Consider the following 19912-nt stretch of genomic DNA (forward strand, 5'->3'; position numbering starts at 1 on the left):
GGAACAGGTGGCGCTCCCACGTCTTCAGATGTTGACTAGAGACGCTATGCGCAGTAAACTTTGTTTCCCTACCTATTTCTGATTGCAGTCTATTGCTAGTCTAGGCCCAAGCTGATGTCTAGAATCTAGAACAACACAACGTACGTTTTCTATACTCGTATCACAGTAGGCCGGGTAATAAGACGACAGGAACATGAATATACGAATACTAGAGTAATATGTAAGTCTTATTGCTATCTCAGAATCCCTGACATAGTATACAGTACAGCATGTTCTAGGAAAATCCTTGTGGAACATTTTGTACTTTCTTGTTCAAGGCAAAGAGAAGGTATACTTCCACAAACCAAAAAGGAAATCCCATCACAAGCCAAAACACAGCGTGAAACAAACAAAAAGTGTGCAACAAACAAAAAGTGTGCAACAAACAAAAGCCACGATCGAGATCAAATCGAGAAAGATCAGGATCCACCCAAACATGGCCTGACACTTTCCAACAGGTGGATCTTACAGTCGAGTCATAAATCATGCCGTTGCCCATATCTTACCTATCAATTAATATCAAAGACCTATTCTTTCCAAAGCCGGCACAGAAGGAGCCGTTAATGATGCATCGCGTGCATTGTTGCTTTGTTCTGTCCCACTAGACTAGGGCTAGAATAGTATTGGACGTGGAAGATCGTGATCATGCCACAATTTGCTTCCGGAGTGGGGACTGCAATTCCACCTTGAGTTTTCGTCTTTGGGAGGTTATTTGGGCCAGATGTATACAGTATGATGCGCCGCTTTTATGGTGCAGGCGGGGCCCATGGAGCGGTGGCCACATCGGGCCTTGGGATGGGAGTGGGTTTCCCAATAGACTGTTAGGTCTGGGATGTTTTTGTTCTATCTGATCAGTTACTGCAGTTCATGCCAAACCATGCACTGTAGCAAACAGGATATTCATGTAATGGCCTGTATCACGTGGAAAATGTCAACGTTATGAAGACAATTCAGGCGTTAAGGCAGAAAGTAAGCCTGAGGCAGAAAGTCTGAGCTTTATCGAGCAAATGGGGAAGTCGACTTTCCGAAAGTTTTCCACTTGCTCGTGGATCAGTCAAACATGCTGGATCAAGTTTGATTGAGCTCATGGGTTCTTTAGGAAACCGTCACAATGCCTGGTTCCTGTGAGGTTTGCTCTTCAGAGCCCTCCAAATATCGTTGTCCGATTTGCGAACTGATGAGGTATGATTGCGCTTTCTATACGTGGACCACTGACTAACCTTGCTTGTTGCTCTAGCTGCTCGCTTGCATGCACCCAGTCCCATAAGATATACTGTGCCCCGAAAGCCCCTTCCAACGAGGAATCGAGCAACCCACCCGAAGCCGATCAATCCCAGAACGGCGATATCAAGACTGAAAATGCTCCGCCGGCTGAATCCAAGCGGCCGATGAATGTCGCAGCTGTAGCGACATCAGCGGAGATCAAGCAACTCCTCGAGAAGCACCCCGAACTCCGCAGCCAGCTACAAGAAATGTACCAAGCCACGCTGGAAGAAGAATGGGTAGAATGGCATACAACGCCCGCGCGCGGACGAGGTCGTGGACGAGGACGAGGTGGTTCCACTCGTCGCAGTCGGGGCTCGTGGACCAGCGAGAAAGGCTTCAATCGTGGACTGGGCAAGGTCCGAAAGCTGCGACAGGACTGTGAGGAGGGCACAGAGACTGGCCAAGTCGCCGAGGCCTTCATGCGGTTTATGGCGCTTGTCAACCAGGCCCAGGAAGCACACTCAGCCTGAGTCAGATGTGATCTCTTTGGAGGAAAGGGAAGCGCATACGAGGTGGACTTTTGGGAGAGCCTGTCAGACCTGCAGGTGTTAAGTCTACATAACATAAGGGGGCGTCTTAGTTGCGCGTCTGGTCGTCCCAATAGAGTGTCAGCAATCTCTTTTGGGAACACAAGTCTACGCCCGCGAATCTGTCAAAATCTGTCATCTGTCAGATTGAATGATTGCTATTTCAGGTCTGTTTTTCTGAAATTTGTAGGTATTCTTTTCTCTCGTGTTCATGTACAGTAGAGGAATTGATACTGGGGTATCCTTGATATCCCAACCAGTCAAGCCAAGACCGAATGGCGGGTTAGCGGCCCTTTAGTTTCCCAAATTCAGGCGGAGCAACGGCCCAGAACTTTGGAGATCGGTAGAAAATACTGAATTTTGGGCTATTTTCAAATTTCTGACGAGTCAAAGGCTGAAAATATTGGATGCATCTTAAACGGTATGAAACCTGTGGAGTAAGATCTAGTCGCCACTTGGACAGCTCCGTGTTTTCAGCTGGGGACAAAGACCTCGCTTCCGGATCCCAGCTTCCGCGGATCTGTGATCCCTTTAAACTATTCTTTACCCGAACTTCTTAGTTCTAATTCCCTTGTCCTGTCCAGGCAACCATGGCACTGCAGTGCGTCTCTGATCTTACACAGTAGACACGGGGATTGCTTGAGAAGCTCCGACTGCTTCCGCCATGGCATCGCCATCCCGCCGAGAGCGGGCCCATAGTGACAGAGCTCAAGCAATGCCTGCAATTGCTCAACGACCGACTATGGGAAGTCGGACTACCTCAGCCCCAGTGGGGGGACTGTACAAGTTGGATGCGCGGAAACCGGGGGCATCAGTGAACACTTTGGTGGAGGAAGATGAGGGGTTCCCAACTGCTGATGAGGCTCGCAGGACCCGGCAGAACGAGGTATGACTTGATTTGAGAGACCAAGGGAATTGACAACTCAATTGCTGATGGGGCTTCTACTACAGGACTCCAAGGCCGGATTCCCCGAAGTGACTATTGCCGTGGTGGGCGAGGAGAACGCTGGCAAGAGCAGCTTCGTCCGATGTGCATTGGATATGAAGAGCTCGCCTGTCGCTCCCTTGAATAGAAAGAAGATGTCGCTGGACGGATCGGTCTACATCGTGCGGCTACTGGAGGTCGACTTGACTCAGATTCAATTCGACCAGGAGAACAATGTCCTGTGGCCTCGGACAGGACGAGACAGAGCTGCGCCAGCCATTGATGGAGTGCTGGTTTTGCATGATGCCACTAAGCCAGATAGGCTTGCACTGACGACAAACCTGATTTGTAGGTCAACCATGGGTAGCTTTATTTCTCGTGCTGATCGTATCCAGACTCCTTGGAAACGTCGACTCTGCCGTTCTTACAGGTTGGCTGCAAGTGCGATGTCCACGCAGAGCCTCTGGAAGAAGCAGTGGATGCAATCCATGAAAGATACGAGATTTACCGCACGTCTTTTTCCTCGCCACGATCACAGCGAATGTGTATTGCGTTGGTGCTGCGGGCGGTGATCTCAACTCGAGGTGAGCAAACTTTGGGTGCCTTGACCCCCTGGAGCGGGCCAGGTGGGTCGTAGCGTTCGCTACTGTCAAATGCCAGGGGGACAGTTTCATGGACTCCCGATCTAACTCCTCGCCAGACCTCGATCCTACTCCTCGAACAACCACCAAGTCTTTCCAACCTCACCCTCCCGAGAACCGTAACTCCGAAAATCCATTCCCAGCCGCTGGCGGCCCACCGACCCTTCCAGATCAATGTGTTGGAGGCGGTGATCGTTCCTCCAGCGACCACTTGAATAGCCTACCGCCAACCCCAAGTTCCACCCACTATGCCCACCGTAATTCGCAAGCGTTGCGACCGCAAACTCCCCCAGGAGCACGTTTGAACCAGCGCAGACCATCAGCACAAGAAAACGACTCCCCAAGCCACGACAATCGTCAGCAGCGACTACATTCCGCCTGGCGACATAGTGGAGGGTCGGACGCCTTCAACAGCTTTTTGAATATGGAGGACGAGATGGATGATGGACAAAGCCGACCCCCGAGTCCTGGCGCCGTCGTGCGACCAAAGCCGAGCAGCGAGAGCAATTCCAGCGCCGAGACAGGCTTATCTTTCGATGAGCTCGTCGACCGCTTGATCTCGCTGCCCATGTCGAAGCAGGAGCAGAAGTTCGGGTCCATCTTCCTATGTTTATACCGCAAATTTGCAGCCCCGGGAACCCTCTTGACTGCCCTGATCAATCGATTCGAGCGAAATGAGCAGAGCAACGTCGACCAGCTTGCCCGCATGGCAGATCAGCTACGCTTGCTCGACGTTATGGCCCAATGGGCATCGGAATACCCAGGAGATTTCGCTCACCCTAAGCTTCGCAAGCGCATTATTGATTTCGTTGCTACTCTCGAAAAGAGCCACTTTTATATGTTTGCTGCTAAGGAAATCGGGTCACAATTGGATTCCAATGCCGAAGACGATGATGTTGGTTGGGCCTACGGCGGTGATGGCGACCCGGATGATGCCAGCCTTACGGAGACATTTTTCGACAACTCTGGCCGCAGCTCCCCTGCGCCGGTCCATACTGGCCTAAACATTGGCACTGGCACATACGAAGATGAGGAAGAACAGGATCCCATATATAGTATGAGTGCATTGAATCTCAGCGATGGCCCGCAAGACTCTACATCCCGACTTTCTGGCACTCTTTCGGTTTCTTCTACTGCCGACAAACCCAATACCACGACAAATCAGTCATTCACACTTCTCAGTCTTGATGCTGCTCAAAAAGAGGCTTTGCGTCTCGAATTGAGTCCCAAGTCTCCTCTCAGCAAACTCCAGTGGCGTTTCTTCATGGAAACGCCGGACGAGGAGTTTGCCCGAGAATTGACCCGGATTGACTGGATCATGTACAACTCGTTCCGGTCGCGTGATCTGGTCCGTCATGTCAGCCTGTCAGGCATAGACAAGGACAAGATTAAGAGTCTGTCGAATGTCAACCGCATGATCAAACAGTTCAACAACCTCGCATTCTTCGTAGCGAGCATGATCCTCCTACGAGATAAGCCCAAGCACCGCGCGAAGGCGATGGAAAAATTCATGAACATCGCAGTGGTATGTTACCCTAAACCCATAAGCTACACCAGCAACTGACTTCCTGATAGAAACTCCGCCGCCAAAACAACTATAACTCCCTGGGTGCCGTAATTGCCGCCATCAACGGCACACCAGTCCACCGCCTAACGCAGACTCGAGAACTTATCCCCATTCCAGTTCAAAAAGAGTTTATGCGCTTGGTTATCCTGATGAGCACGCAAAGAAGTCACTTCGCCTACCGTCTTGCCTGGGAAAACTCATTCTCCGAACGAATCCCCTTCCTCCCTCTCCACCGTCGCGACCTCGTCTCTGCCGAAGAAGGCAACAAGACTTTCGTTGGCGAGAACAAATCTCGCATTAATTGGAAGAAATTTGAGGTCATGGGTGAGGTTGTTCTGGGTATCCAACGTAGCCAGAAGACCCCTCACCCCCAGGCGCAGAAGTTTGACGATGTCGAACGACTGCTCCTGGAATCAAAGCTCTCTGGGGATGAAGAGGTAAGATCAGCCATCTCATAGAATGTAGAATCTCACTAACATCATCTAGGACTTGTATGCCCGAAGCTTACACGTCGAACCATCCACAGGAGCAGAAGGCCGAAAAAAGTTCGGCTGGCTACGTTCATAGATCTGAGAGCCCAGTCACAGCTCTCGTCTAGCCCCTCCTCTCCTCCATCGAGCGACTTGCATATATCTCCGATATCATCCATCTACAGTACTTCCGCCTCCCAGCTTACCCCACACCACCCCTACCTCACCCAATCCCCTCCTCATTTCTCCCCTCCCCTCCTTCCCTTCCCCTACACACCCTCACTCTCATGTCGCCACGCCCCTCTATGATTGATAAACAATTTCTGTTCTTTGCCTTTGCTTTCCGTTACGATCTCGGTCCCTGAGAGAACAGATACGACGCTTGGAGCGGCGATCCATCTAAAAAAGCTCTCACGACGTCTTTGTACATATCCCTACAGGGTAGCTTATACATGTACATACAGTACTGGTTATTGAACTTCTCTGGCTGGGGGAGGGCGCTTCGTAATATTCAACGCCAACAGATATAAATTAATTCTGAATCTTTCGTGCTATGATATGCTCTGTATCCTTCACCTCGCACAGTCTGCGTAGCGACTTTAACATAGAATCTTCAGTCTCGTTGTCAAAATGCTGCTGTTGCGCTTTCATCATCGGGATCACACTATCTACGCCAAGGGAATGGTTGCTGCTATACAGGAATTAAGCAGTCTTCGTGCATGGTTCATTCCGATATTCGAGATCTTGGATACCATGATCTTGGATAAGACCGGGGAGAAGTGATGTCCATCTATTGAATCTTTGCTTCAGCAATAACGTTCCTAACTAGGATGTGGTTGGAAAAACGCCAGGATCTTAGACAATTAGCAAGTCATTTTTCGAGGAATCTGTTACAAATTCGTAGATTTAAAGGCCCCTATATGAAAGTCCAATCTGTATCTACTGTTTAGCTCCAAGTCCACACTAAACCATAATTGGCGACGAACTTCACATGGATCACGTGCCTTAAGTCGATCCGCCCAATCTGATATCCAGATCCGACCAAAACCGCGCCCTTCACATCCAACAAAGGAGCCAAGTCAACCTCCAACCCAAGCAAAAGCAATTTGACTCAAAGTCCGAACCCTCGAATCCAATCCCCCATAAAAGGACCAACCAAAATGCCCCAACATATCCAAATAAGAGCAACCTACCGCGCCCTCCTCCGCGAACTCCCAAAAAGAACCCTAAACACCCCCAGCCCAATCCACCAATCTCTGCGCAAAATCTTCCGCTCAGAGCCGAATGCTACCACAACCACCACATCTACATCCACATCATCCAGCGTGCTCCCCTTTTCGACACCCAAAACACCCGAAGAAATCACCCTCCGCGTGCAAGAAGCCGAACAACTGGCTCAGTATGCCCGCGCTCAGCGCTCATACTGTGAATTGCTTGAGCGGTATAACCCCGGCATGAGCATGGATGAGGAGGAGAAGATTCGTCTTACAGCTCGTCGGGTTGGCTTTGATTTGCCTCAGTTGCATACTGCTGAGGAGAAGACCGAGTAAAATAGATTTTGATAGAATTGGGCATGAGATGTCTTTCGGAATCCCTTTTTCCGAGTAACGTCTCGGGATCTGGCTTCATGACTTTGCCCACCGGGATCGAAAGTCAGACTGGTGGGCTTACAAACCATCCGGCTGGTCTCGGTATTGATGGCGCCGTGCCCATGGCTTCCGATGGTCTGTATAGATAGAAACTGGCGTTGTTTGTGATTATTATTGGGATTTGTATACTACGACCAGCGATTTCGTGAATAAACTACCCACTTGACTCTGTATAGTGCTGTACTCATATTTGAAAGTCTAGGAGAATTGCTGTATGCTATGTACGATGACCTTTGGCCGTTTTAAGTGGCTCGGGCCTTTTTTCCAGCTGCGCTGGTTGCCTTGTGGTGCAGAGTGTTGAGCTTCGCCGGCATAGTTCGCATGGGCTGTGGTGCGATGGTTTGACGCCAACTTAGGTGTTGCACCCAGTCTCACTGCGCGGAGCTGCATGTGGTAGCGAGGCTGATAGGACGACCTAGGCAATGCAGCTGTGGTGGGAATGCTCAGGACTCTGACTCCGGAGTCTGTGGAGTATGGAAGTTGGGACATCATGGGAAGATGTCCTCACTGGGTCATCGTTCAGGTAGCCCCGAGCTGGGCACGTTCCATCTGTCTCATCAAAGTGGAACTGCCTTCTTCGTCCTCCATGCCAACTTCGATTGCCGTCTTGGGTCTGTTCCGGTTGAGCCCATCTAGTAGTGTGCAGGCTTTGCAAATCCGCTGACTAGAAATGTAGCCACAGCGCTCGCAGTGTCCCATGGTTTGCCCCTTGATCTGCTTAGCCGGCTTAGCCGGCTTAGACTTCTTCGATGTAGCCACTGGAAGCTTAATCTCAGTCTCGCGTGACTCGGCAGCGTCGTTCTCAGTAAGTTGCTTCTCCATAGCGGCCATTTCTCCGCCGCTAGATCGACCGTTCTGACTACCGCAGCCACCGGCAGATTCGTCTTCTGCTCCTGCGTGTTTAGATTTGCCAGAGCCTCGGACTTCCACGGGCACAAGGGCAGCCATATCCTCGCCACTCTTGACAATATCAAGAATGGAGCTGGGTCTGATCTTTTCCAGGTCCTTGATCAAGGTGCGCGCGCTACCACGGAACGCCTCAGGCGAGTAAATACATTCAGTGCTGAAGTAATCGAGTTGGCGGTGGTGGGCGTAAAGGACAATCTCCTTCTCGTAAGCATACTTGAGTGGCTTGCTGCGCTTGATATCCGAAGCGTCGGAGTCGGTCACGATACTGGTTCCACGCGACAGACGGGGAAGATCACCACGCAGCAGGTTCATCATGACAGTCTCGGCAACATCGTCTGCATTGTGGCCGGTGACAACATGCTTAATGCCCAGACGAGCAGCGCCTCGGTCGAGAGCCTGTCGCCGGAATACACCACAGTAGGTGCAGTTACCCTTCTTGCCAACTTGTGCCACCACTTGATCCATTGTCCAGCCGTAAAGCTCGCCGTATCCGACGATCTCCAGGGGCATCTCGTATTGGACTGCATTGCGCTTTACAGTTTCCAGACTGTCATCGCGATAACCACGGATTCCCTCGTCGATAGAGAGCAGGCATAGGTTCAGACCATAATCGTATCGCTCATTCAACGTTTTCAATACTGCTGCAAGTACTGTGCTGTCTTTGCCGCCGCTGGCTCCAATCGCCACTCGCTCGCCGCGGAAGAAAAGTTTGGTGCCGATGATTGTCTCGTGGACTTCGGTTTCAAAGATCTGGATGAAACAGGCCCGGCAGAGTTTGTGTCTGTTCTTAGGCCTGATAATGACGGCTCGCGCCTCCTTGCAGTTGAAACACACTGTGGGAGCCATGATGTTGTTGTGAGAAGGTGGCGGGCAACAAGAATTTCTTTCCCCCCGCGATCAATCAGGTGGCCCGTGCACGATATCTAGATGCCCCTCGGAACTATATGATTTTGAGTAGGACATTATGACAAGAACAGTTGAGTGAGAATTGAAATAATCGGTTCCCCCCGTCTATTAATGCATTGTTCAGTGCCATCAGTCAGAAACAAGTATTTTTGCTGGTGACGTTGCATATATATTTCCACGTTGAAGGACATGGTTATAATTAAATTTGATTGTTTTATATAATAGTGGCCCTAAGTCCTTTCCCACCTCCACGTTTATATGATCAACATGGCTCACCCGAGGCACTTGAATATGTGTAAAAAGGCAGTGAAAACAGAGGCGAGAATAGAGAGGCTCATTTAGGACAAAGATAATGCATGCAATGGCGCAGTCACTTCAGGGGCTTTGTAAAGAACTTATCTGATACTTTATAGCATTCAGAATAGACTTATGACCCTTGTTGTAACTCGACTTTCCGAAGAACATCTGGAAGAGATTGTTCAAGATTGTTCTCTTCAAGTTGCAAAAAGAGACACAATTAGGTGCCTTTTAAATATACCAGCCAAATCTCATGCCTTGACCTGCTTGTCTAGCTGAGCCAACGACTTCCCCTTGCGACAAAACACCTTGGCATAGCAAGCAGGCCACTTGTTTGACTTGGCATGCTGAATCGCCATATGATGAATATGATGTCTCCTCAAGTGCAAAGAATAAGGCAAGGACCGATCCGCAAATAACATCAAGTTCCCCTTCTGACCCTGCAACTTCTCCGCCACCTGAACAGTCTTCTGTTCGGAGAAAGCAAAAGAGGTCCCAATAATCTTGAACCGCCTCGCCATCTGATGAAGGTTAGGCGAATGCCAATCCCCAGCCGTCCAAGCAAGCTTCGCATTCCAAGGAATTCGCCTCTCTTTCTTAAACGCATGCCACCATTCATCAACAGATAACCGACTCTGCTCCCCACTGACAGCGTGGACCAATCCACTAGTCCCCATTGCTACATGGACCAGCACCCGATCTACCACCACATCCACTGGAACTTCATCGATGGTGGCTTCTTGACCTGGCTTCTCGCATCGAGATGCCAGTGTGATTTGCCGGCCTGGGTGTAGCATGTATGCCGCAGCACAGGCTGTCGAGGGTGTACCTTGTGAGGTTGCATACCCGGGATATGGAAGCTTGTCGGCAGGGCCGATGACCGACGGCCTGATAATGAGAACTTTGTCTAGCTTGTTGCGTTCTGATACTTGTTGCAGAACGAGTCGTTCGGTCAGGTGTTTGGCGTAAGCGTAGGGCCAGGGGAAATCATGAGCGTCGTATTCATCTGACGAGCCAGTACTTTGTACTGCGCGCCATGAATCCAGTGCACTTTGGTAGTAGTCTTCGCTCTCAGTGCTGAGGGGGTATATCCTTTCATCTACACGGACGTCGGATGACTTGCTTGTCTGCCATAAATGGGCGTTGGCATACGCGGTTGAGAAAAAGACAAAACGTTCAAGGTTGGGGAATTTTAAGGCATATTTTGTCAGGCACAGGGACGGTGCCATGACACTGTATGATAGTTCTCGGAGAGAGTTTTGTAGTTGGACTGAACATGCTGCGTGGATGACTATGTGCACTGTTCCTTTGAGCATCTGTAACGTTTCTTCTGGGAGATCCATTGTGGCAGTGTTACCCAATTCACCGTCGAGAACAGTCAGCAGTTGACTATCTGTGAGGATCTTTGCAGTAGAAGGTGGAAGCATGCTTGACCATTTTTCTTCCGCTTTGCTATTGAATTCAATTAGACGGTCCTATTTGAAGTACAATAAATCAGGTACTCACGCATATCCACCTCGACATAGCACATATACTCGTTCAGGTGACGATTGACTTAAGAGTCGCCAGAGAAGTGCAGTCCCAATGAACCCTGATCCTCCTGTCACAAAGAGAACCTTGCCATTATAGTAGTCCCATACCATGATGAAGAGTATAAACTAAGAGATTAAAGAAAACATGATAAATCTGCAGGGCAGGAGATATTTATCAAGCCGAGCTCGTGCAGTCGAACCCTATGGTGGGCCCACCGACATAATATATACTAGAGACGACCTCTCTATTTGGCTATCAGCCCCTGATGTCAAAGAGCTTGATGGCAGTGCAATCCTAAACCAGCTGCATGCAGATCTGCAGCCAGAGGGACATTCTGTGCAACCATCAAACCAAAGACCCTGGGGTCACCCAGCCACTCAGATAGACAAACAAAGCATAGCTATCCAGTCCTTTGGGTTTTCGTCGACCAACAAAACCTCCTAGCGTTCTTTAAGCCTTGGTAAGTCATTACGCAGTCGCGGCATTCAGCCGCCACAGTCGTACATGTGCAAGTATGCGCTATGATGGTCACGATTGAGGTCATTCGACTTGACCTATCCAGTGATCTGCGGTCAAATCAAAGGATGCTTCTTTTACCAAGATAGAGAAGCCACGAGAGAGGAATCAACAATGCAAAACGTGGAGATGAAAATGTTTGATCAAGTACACCGCTTTATGCAGCACCTGGCCAGGTGTCAACGGGACGAAGTGCAACCTCGATTCGTACCCATTCACATTTTTATGGTGTATGAGGTGTATGAGGTGCATTAGCCCATCCGGGATCTTGAAAATTATCTGTCTGAAGCAAGATTCATGCCGAACGGATTGCGATCACCAGTTCTGGTTCCTAGATACAATGACCAAGGGTCGAGCCCATTTTGATTCACGAATCTCAATGATGATCTCTGCATGCATGTCGTCCATTGTCCAATGTCCGACTGTTAGTTCATGCAGTGATACTTCGTGCTATCCCGTGCCTTTTACTGTTCAAGTTATTTCCCCTCAGTCTTCCACCGACAAGCAAGATATGTTCAAGCCCTCTATACACTTTTTGAAGCAGACCAGATCAAAATGAGATGTGACTAGGATCGCAGCTGACTATTCTCCACTGATACAGCGGCCCTTCTCGCCCCTTCGCTGCGCTTTGACCACGTTCGTGAGTCGCTCCATCCCTGCTTCACCTGCAGCTAATCGGCCAATCACCATTTGTTGGAGTTTTCACCACTCAAGAATAACCTTTGCCCTTCGAAAAAAATCGACACCGCTGCCGTCATTCTCGCTTGGACACTAGCTATCATCGCTCTTTCAAACCTTCTCAAACTATCTACTTCCCTGACCAGCAGTTCCCAGGGGCAATCGTTGGTATTTGGCGGGCCAAGTCCCGTCAATCAAGTATACCTCAAGCGAGATTGATTTTGGATACTGATTGGAGATTGATTACCTGGTTTATTCTATGATGCATATTCAACAGTGGTTGAAAAGAATCACACGGAGAGAACCTCAACAGCTATCATAACGATAGCGGATAGTGAAACAAGACCGGAATCCGTACCTTACGGAATTTGGAATTTAGGGAATGACATATTACAGCCATTGGCTATAGGCCTACCGGCTATAATTTTCTAATTCCCGTCAACCATGCTACCCCAGCCATGGTGGGTATTTATGAGCGACAGAGACGTCTGTGCAAGGAGAAAGGTGCTACTTAGCATTCCAAAGATGTCTCTGGCATTCCAACTGTGTATGCCAAGACGACAGCAGAGGTAGAAGGCTGATCACAAGTTGCGCATTCCAGAGAGAAGTTATGTGGAAAGGTTCGTTAAAGTTGAGATAAACAAGCAAAGACAAGATACTTCTTGTCTGGTACAGCCTCATCATTCTGGTTGTTGTTAATATGAACTACTGAATAGAATTCGGACAAGAAAGTCGTTCTTTTCCATCTTTTTCTTCCATTCAATCGTTGATACCCATTTACTTAATTATCTCTAATCTTTCTTTCAACATGAAGCCTGGACCGCTGGATTTGGGTTATGCTCGTCCTCTCGAGTTTACCCTATCGGTCATCGTGAGAACTAAGCCGAGTCCATTGGACTTTCAGTTCGCTGCGGATACACTTGTCTCACAATGGCCTGTGTTGAACCTGCGAATGGACGCATTGGTAAGAATTGCAGCAGATACAAGCAATAGAACAAATGCTGACATTTAACAGAAAACAAAATTTCTTGAACCGAAAGATCCTGGTGATCTAACGGATGTCTGGAAAGGGCGAGAGATGCACCAGGACCTTGATGAGATCCTCTACGTATCCCCTGAGCCAGATTTCCCACAAATGATCAATTCCGAGGCGCTGGATAAAGCATTGGATTTTGGCTATGGAATTTTGAATGCGTGGAAACAGCGGGTCTTCTCTATCCGAACGGTGTTCTTGAACGACGCTTGCATAATAGGGTTCAAATTTTTGCACTCGCTTTGCGACGCAAGTGGTAAGTCACACAGGAAAAGGATCTTGAAGAACAGCATTAACGTAGGCCTCTAGGTGCTCATGGAATTATCCAAGCTTACTGTACTCTGCTCAGGGGCGAAAGAATCACGCATACCCTGCATGCCCGACCATCTCTGTCGCTGAAGTCAGAGGTCCTTGAGAAGTGTGCTGAGATGATTGAATCGCATCAAATTGCAGACTTACACCTGCATTCTTCTCATCGAACTTGGTCTTCCGGTATCGGGGCTCTAGGGAAGCAGATTGCACGAAACATTTGCTACCGATCGTCTCGACGTGTTGGTAGGACCATGTTGGTACCACGTGGACAGATTCAACGGTGGGCCAAGGAGGCTGACCTGGCAAATGCTAAAGTTACTGATCACGATCTGCTGGTTGCTTTCATCTATAAGGTATGTATGGTTCTCACCCTCCGGAAGCCATTGATACTAATTCTTTTATAGGCGTCTCTACATCCGCCAACTGCTCACAACTTCGGGCTAGTAGTTGACATTTCGCAGCAGCTGCAGTCTGAAGCCAACCTCTATAACCCGTGGTATATGATGCCTCTGCCAGATCCAATGCCATCAAGCGAATATAGTTCTCCGTCAATGGCGCGCTTGGCACAGCACATCCGACACACAGTCGATGAGGCACAGCAGCCAGAATGTATTGGAGAGGTTGTAGAGCAGCATCGCCGGCTCAAGAAAAACCCCATGGTACCAAAGACCTACGGCAGTCGAGCCGCTCAACCCCGAGTCGCATCATGGAAGAGCCTACCCCTTTACGATATCGACATCCAGGGGGAGAACCCGCTCTTTGTCCAGGGCAGTGTTGACTACTGTGGTATTCTGCGTGAGACCAAGTGCCACTTGGATGACTTGTTGGTGACGTGGAAAGCACTGGGACGGGATGGAGGAGAGGGCGGATATTGGATTCATGGGAGACTACCCGATGCTGTTTGGAGGACTATGGCGGGTACTTTGAACTGTTGACGGTTATCTTCTGTGCAAGACCGGAGCGTGTGAAGTAGTGAAGACATGGAGATGAATGTTAAGGTATTCAATGAGAGCCTGTTTACTTCCCCGCAAATTCGCGCTTGAGCGTTTTAGTCAAGTCCACCCGAGAGCTTATCAGGACAACTTCTTGGCTTTGGTCTTTGGCGTCTGGTTTCACTTCAAATGGGGTCTTCCATGACCTATACTCCCCTGAAAGTTCTGTTTACCGCATACGAGAAACCATATTGACCAAGGTAGGCATTTGTCGTCTATACCGTGAACTGCGGGTATCTAATATCGATAGATTCGAGGGCGGCCATGCCGAAGAGAATCCGTGATTAAATAAGTGAACTCCCCAAGATGCCTCAGACTACACTCAAACAAGCCTGCGATCAATGTCATACTCTCAAAGAAAAGTGTCGTCGACCGATCCCTGCAGCACCATGCGAAAGGTGCAACCGTCTCAATCACAACTGCCAAACGACACGGAATATCGCGAAGGCAGGTCGAAGACCCCGAAATGGAAGAAAGCTTTCATACAGTCTTCCAGATTCCAACATCAATTCTGATACCTACATCCCGACGACCATTTCCACGATATCGCAAGAAACACCCTATCCACATTTCTTCTACTCGCTCAACGATGGCCTAGGCAACAACGCAGCGTTATTTCCAGATTTAGACCAATGGGAGAGACATTTCGTCAACCTCATGAAAGACATCGTTGCACCATCTCCACTCGACAAATTTCTCATCGGACCAAGCTTCCATGAATCACACCATCAATCCTTCATCCAAAATCTGCTTCGACCAACACCTATCTTGAAGCATGCAACACTAGCCTGTGCTGCAGTATTATTTGGGGATAAATATGCCCAGTACAACAAAGTCAGTTTTGAAATCGGGCACCGGCGAGCCGCAATGGCCGTGTCTGGACTTCGCTCTTTGCAAATATCCCAGGACCAGGATTTAATCACTGCATTGAGAATTGGCGTAGCGATGGTTACATTTGCTATGCATGTTGCGCATGGACAGTCGTTTCTTATATCCCGCTACACGCTTTCTCTGGTGAAGCCGATATACCCAAGACTTCTGACGATGGATTCGGACACAATGGATTTCCTGATGTGTCTTGTTAGCACGGAGACACTCGATTGCCTGCTCAAATCGGAGATACCAACTATAAGGATCGGGGAAGACGATCGCAATGATGTTGTTGATCGGTATGTTGGGCTGAGTTCTGGTCTCTTTGCTCATCTGTATGACATTTGTGAAGTTGCCAGCATACTGCGACACACGGGCGGAAGAATGGATGTCGGCCTTGCACAACAACTGAAGGCTATTCAGGATTGTCTAGATCAATGGCAGCCATTACCACCGCCTGGCTTTCTTGAACAGTTTGTTCAGGATGAGATTGTTCGGATGATTGCGCAGACTGAGGTGCTTCGTCTTGCTGCGTTGCTCATTATCCATCGGTTGAAACATCCCTTTGGGCGACATGATGAGGAAGCCTTACTCATATCCAAAGCCATCACTGCCGAATTTGACATGGTGATGCAAGTCACGGGGAGGTCCATACCATGCACTGCACTTGCTTATATGGTAGCCAGTTTTGAGATCACAGGCGCCGAAGAACAGGCGAAAATCATTACCAAGAGCCATAAAATGGTGACATTTTCCTTACAGTCACAGGTCCGCGTCAAGAACATCATGTATTCAGTATGGAACGCGAGGGCATTTGGTGAGATCCACTGGTTTGATCTAGGAGAATACATTGGGAAGGCAGAGACCAAATGAAGAATGGATATCCAACTGAACGGCAAATTTCGTTGAGCATACAGTGATATTCCAATTCATTTATACCTGAGCCCTTGGTCAGCTATGCTTTCTTTGTCAGATACAAGTGGTCTTTCGACCCGTGCCTAGGCGTCTCTATCAACCCAGCCCATCCCTGTTGGTTTCCACATCTCAAAATGCAAGAATGCATATCTTACACCTTTCGCGAGGCTCAATTTGACAAGGCAGAGTACTGCGCCGCCCAACGCCAATCACCGTGAGCTCAAAGCACAGTTCAGCCAGGATAATTGAACCTGGCTGCATGGGGCTCCACAGTGGACCTCCAGTGGATTGAAGTTCCTATCCAATAACAGCCATGTGAAATGGTCATCGACCCCTCCTTCGTGGGTACGGATCGTGCTCTTCCAATGATGAGAAATGAAAGAGCGATGCTATCGCGCGGGTGCATCTCAGCTGCCGTTAGTTTCAAGCTACACAATAGATCTCGATTCCCCTCCTTGCCGACATGGATATCTCTCCAACCTCTCTGTTCCCGGCATAAAACCCTGTAGTTCACCGACCCCGATCCCGGTTGTTGCTCTCTCTCCATTACACACCAATATGTCTGATTTGAAAGTTGCTCTTATCACCGGCGGAAGTAAGCACCCTCTGCATGCCCCACATGTCTGATGCCATGCATTAACCGGAACTCCGAAAAAGCAAGTGGCATCGGCCTCGCCGTCGCCGAAGAACTCAGCGAAACAGGAAACTGGCAAATCAACATCATCGGCAGTAACCAAGAACGAGGCGAGAAAGCAGCAGCAGCACTCTCCAACACCACCTTCTATCAAGCCGACGTACGTAACTACCAACGATTAGCCACTGTGTTTGATCAGGTCTTCTGTGGATCTCGTCGACTGGATTTTGTCTTTGCAAACGCGGGAGCAGCTGAATACAAAGACTTCTTCCCTCCTACTTCCGAAACTGCGATCCCACCTGAACCTGAGCTTGATATTGTTGATATCAATTTCAAGGGTGTTCTGTATACTAGCTACCTGGCAGTTCATTATTTCCGTCAATCCCCGGACCAGACCAAGGGAGAGCGGAATTTGATTCTTACGTCCAGTATTGGGGGACTTTATCCTTGTATGCTGACGCCGGTTTATTCGGCTACCAAGCGTGAGTTTCGAGAAAATCGCTTAAGAACATGAGGATAAAAGGAAGACTGACCAATAGGTAGATGCACTGACCGGATTCACTCGCTCCATAGGAGCAAGATTTTGGCTCGAGGGCGTCCGGGTTAATGCTTTATGTCCTGGAGTGGTGGAAACGCCCCTCCTGACGGACAGCGGAAATTTTCCGGATATCTTCCCGAGAGAGGTGTTTATACCTGTCAGTTATGTCTCCGGCATTATCACAAAAATGATCTCGGGGGAAGACATGGTGGACGGAAAGGGTATGGAGGTGTCTGGTGATGAGCTGTACGCGCGGGCTATTCACGTCTCAGTGAATAACTTTTTGTTTATTGAGAAGCCAGAGTTCCATGATGAAGCGTCAGAGAAGACCTGGGGTGCTATGATGGGCGAGCCTCTCAACCTCTGATGAATAGCTAGTTATGCATGCTCGGGTCACTGTCAAATATCTTTCCTCAGCGAGAACATATCATTGATTTTGATCTTGCGCAGTGCTGGAAATCATCCTACCTGATGGGAAATTAGTAGACCAGAGTCCGTCATTAATTGGGGCTACAGGGCGTGGCATGCAACAGCTGCCCTGGAATGGTACGGCTCAGCCGCCGAGTACAGCTACTCCTATGGATACTCAACCGGTGGACGGTAGAGCAGGAAGAATCTGCAGACCTACCCCGAAGACTTTGACGGTGTGATTGCTGGTGCGCCTGCATGGTGAACTACCCACCAGCAACTGTGGAACTTGAAGCAAACAACCTATCAGGCACCCGCAACATCTCATACCATTCCAGAGAAGATGTTCGATCTTTTTGCTGTGAAAGTCATCAAACAATGTGATCCTCAAGATGGTCTCAGCGATAATGTCCAGCTCGCCCACAAGTTGAACACTGGAAATGGGATCGCCAACAAATTTGATATCAGTGATTCTCACAAACGCGGTGGCAAGTTGCTTCATTATCGTGGCCCCTCAGATGCTTCTATCTCTCCGGATGCTTGCATTTATTAATACGATCAGGCAACCCGCGCCGTGAAGTCCCAAGGCAAAAAGATGGATGATTTCTATCGCCTGTTCCTCGTCCCTGGAATGGAGTAAGCTCAGACATCCAGGCAACTAGCCAAAATAAAGCCTCTCTGTCCCTAGCAGACACTGTCTTTCCACCTCTGACAATGTGAATGGCCCTAGTACATAGCCGGTCCAGACCCAAGTTGCAACCATCAATACTGGAACGTACAGCACTCGCGCCACGGCATTGTTCTAGCGATGATGGCTTGGGTCGAGAACGGCTCTGCGCCCAATGAAATTTTCGCCACAACGTGGAAGAGTGATACGACAGCCTATGAAGTTTTGCGCCAGCGTCCACTTGGCCACTACGCGTACCAGGCAAAGTATAATGGCAAGGGTGGCAAGCGGGCAGTTAGACTTGACAAACGCGGTATAAGGTTGCGGGGACCTACTTTCTGACGCAATACTCCCCAGGGATGATGCTTGAAGGATCTACAAAGGAGAACTGAGTTTCGGACAGAAGGTTGTCTGCATCCGCCCTGATGAAAGTGAGCTGATCCGCTACTCCCTGGTACGTTCGTGGTCAAGGTGCTGAAACATCTCCTTTGCAAAGGCAATGCAATGATGTGAAATATAATTTCTTTTGGCAGCTCGATCGGGCGTTATCTGAGTCAGTATTTCTACACTGTTTGTACACAATAAAGTCGATTATTATGCAGCCTGTGGGATAGATCAGTGAAATGTATGGACCTCAAACCCCAAAAGAGTAAGGTCTGTCGATCCTCATCTCTGAGACATGGGATGTGTAGACTATCAACAACAAAGGCGCTGTCATGCAAGTAAAATTCGAACCAGAACGGCCAAATCCCACTAAGTGCCGCCATGTAGATCGATCGAAGGTGTCCTGTACTGTATGAGATAGAATCGACGTATCGCCTGGTGGATCGGACGGGGCTAGCCGAGCCCCAATCTCAGCTCCTCCCGTCATAGTTTCACTGTTCAGATGTCACTTATCCACTCCTACGAAAGTATCTTGATGCAAGAAGCCCGGAGTGGTATCTAGGGGCCCGCACATGTCTCAATTATTGGGCGATCATGGCGCTTCTTCCTGGGAAAATGTCGCCCGGACTCCACTGAAGTGACCTGACACATCTGCGGCATCGAACTTTCCCACGGTAGGGCATTGTTTCCGAAACTCTACCCCGCGACCTTTAGATTTGCATCAATCTCTTTATTTATCCCTTGCTTGGAAGAAAGGGGTGGCTTGTGATTTGCGGTTCCGCTAATAATGTCTTTTGAAATTTACGTCAGTTCGAAGAACAGTGAATGTTTACCAAATTTACAATTACTCTGGTCAAGATATATGAAAAGAGAAGGAAGCGATCATAAATTCTGCTTTAGCACATCCCATTACCCGGTTCTTGGAGAGGCCTCTGCAACAAAGTGGAGTAAAAGTGGTAGAGCCGATGTGATCCATCTACTTTCCGAGATGATATATCGGAAAAAAGATCCAATGCGCAAATCTGATTGGACAAAGACCCAAGATCAAAGCGCACATTAGATTCACGTTTTTTATGATCTGGCAAGCCATAGATTGAGAACTTATTGTTTTTCAATGCGAGGTAGTTGCATCTAACGATCCGGAGTTATGGTCCGCAAGCAAATCTGCCTTAGCTGCGAGCATGTTTATGCACTCGGACCGCGTCCAATACATGATCTTTGTGATCCGTAGACAGT

The 19912-nt window shown here is 48.9% G+C and overlaps 10 protein-coding genes across 10 annotated transcripts; 7 read left to right on the forward strand and 3 right to left on the reverse strand.

Moving 5' to 3' along the window:
* Positions 1-1150: 1150 nt before the first annotated feature.
* On the forward strand, positions 1151-1775 carry N7508_004171 (zinc finger HIT domain-containing protein; the record flags this gene model as incomplete). The annotated part of the gene is made up of 2 exons (XM_058462237.1): positions 1151-1221; positions 1277-1775. 2 exons carry the CDS (start codon positions 1151-1153, stop codon positions 1773-1775), a joined length of 570 nt encoding a protein of 189 aa, XP_058320862.1.
* Positions 1776-2547: 772 nt separating this feature from the next.
* Positions 2548-5532, forward strand: N7508_004172 (putative Ras guanyl-nucleotide exchange factor RasGEF; the record flags this gene model as incomplete). The annotated part of the gene is made up of 6 exons (XM_058462238.1): positions 2548-2718; positions 2784-3105; positions 3153-3383; positions 3458-4923; positions 4974-5402; positions 5452-5532. 6 exons carry the CDS (start codon positions 2548-2550, stop codon positions 5530-5532), a joined length of 2700 nt encoding a protein of 899 aa, XP_058320863.1.
* Positions 5533-6595: 1063 nt separating this feature from the next.
* N7508_004173 (LYR motif-containing protein) lies at positions 6596-6985 on the forward strand (the record flags this gene model as incomplete). The annotated part of the gene is made up of 1 exon (XM_058462239.1): positions 6596-6985. The coding sequence occupies one exon, from the start codon at positions 6596-6598 to the stop codon at positions 6983-6985; it is 390 nt and encodes a 129-aa protein (XP_058320864.1).
* A 297-nt stretch (positions 6986-7282) lies between these two features.
* Positions 7283-7573, reverse strand: N7508_004174 (uncharacterized protein; the record flags this gene model as incomplete). The annotated part of the gene is made up of 1 exon (XM_058462240.1): positions 7283-7573. The coding sequence occupies one exon, from the start codon at positions 7571-7573 to the stop codon at positions 7283-7285; it is 291 nt and encodes a 96-aa protein (XP_058320865.1).
* Positions 7574-7603: 30 nt separating this feature from the next.
* Positions 7604-8839, reverse strand: N7508_004175 (putative PP-loop ATPase superfamily protein; the record flags this gene model as incomplete). Its single annotated transcript, XM_058462241.1, has 1 exon — positions 7604-8839. One exon carries the CDS (start codon positions 8837-8839, stop codon positions 7604-7606), a length of 1236 nt encoding a protein of 411 aa, XP_058320866.1.
* Positions 8840-9447: 608 nt separating this feature from the next.
* N7508_004176 (uncharacterized protein) lies at positions 9448-10839 on the reverse strand (the record flags this gene model as incomplete). The annotated part of the gene is made up of 2 exons (XM_058462242.1): positions 9448-10648; positions 10703-10839. 2 exons carry the CDS (start codon positions 10837-10839, stop codon positions 9448-9450), a joined length of 1338 nt encoding a protein of 445 aa, XP_058320867.1.
* A 1892-nt stretch (positions 10840-12731) lies between these two features.
* Positions 12732-16003, forward strand: N7508_004177 (uncharacterized protein; the record flags this gene model as incomplete). Its single annotated transcript, XM_058462243.1, has 5 exons — positions 12732-12887; positions 12939-13212; positions 13266-13621; positions 13673-14186; positions 15060-16003. 5 exons carry the CDS (start codon positions 12732-12734, stop codon positions 16001-16003), a joined length of 2244 nt encoding a protein of 747 aa, XP_058320868.1.
* Positions 16004-16603: 600 nt separating this feature from the next.
* Positions 16604-17584, forward strand: N7508_004178 (Glucose/ribitol dehydrogenase; the record flags this gene model as incomplete). The annotated part of the gene is made up of 3 exons (XM_058462244.1): positions 16604-16640; positions 16703-17161; positions 17223-17584. The coding sequence occupies 3 exons, from the start codon at positions 16604-16606 to the stop codon at positions 17582-17584; spliced, it is 858 nt and encodes a 285-aa protein (XP_058320869.1).
* A 384-nt stretch (positions 17585-17968) lies between these two features.
* N7508_004179 (tannase and feruloyl esterase) lies at positions 17969-18178 on the forward strand (the record flags this gene model as incomplete). Its single annotated transcript, XM_058462245.1, has 1 exon — positions 17969-18178. The coding sequence occupies one exon, from the start codon at positions 17969-17971 to the stop codon at positions 18176-18178; it is 210 nt and encodes a 69-aa protein (XP_058320870.1).
* Positions 18179-18436: 258 nt separating this feature from the next.
* On the forward strand, positions 18437-18684 carry N7508_004180 (tannase and feruloyl esterase; the record flags this gene model as incomplete). Its single annotated transcript, XM_058462246.1, has 2 exons — positions 18437-18605; positions 18650-18684. 2 exons carry the CDS (start codon positions 18437-18439, stop codon positions 18682-18684), a joined length of 204 nt encoding a protein of 67 aa, XP_058320871.1.
* Between the last annotated feature and the right edge of the window lie 1228 nt (positions 18685-19912).

This window comes from Penicillium antarcticum (assembly GCF_028974205.1).
Source record: "Penicillium antarcticum strain IBT 31339 chromosome Unknown utg000004l_segment0_segment0, whole genome shotgun sequence".
Taxonomy (NCBI): Eukaryota; Fungi; Ascomycota; class Eurotiomycetes; order Eurotiales; family Aspergillaceae; genus Penicillium; species Penicillium antarcticum.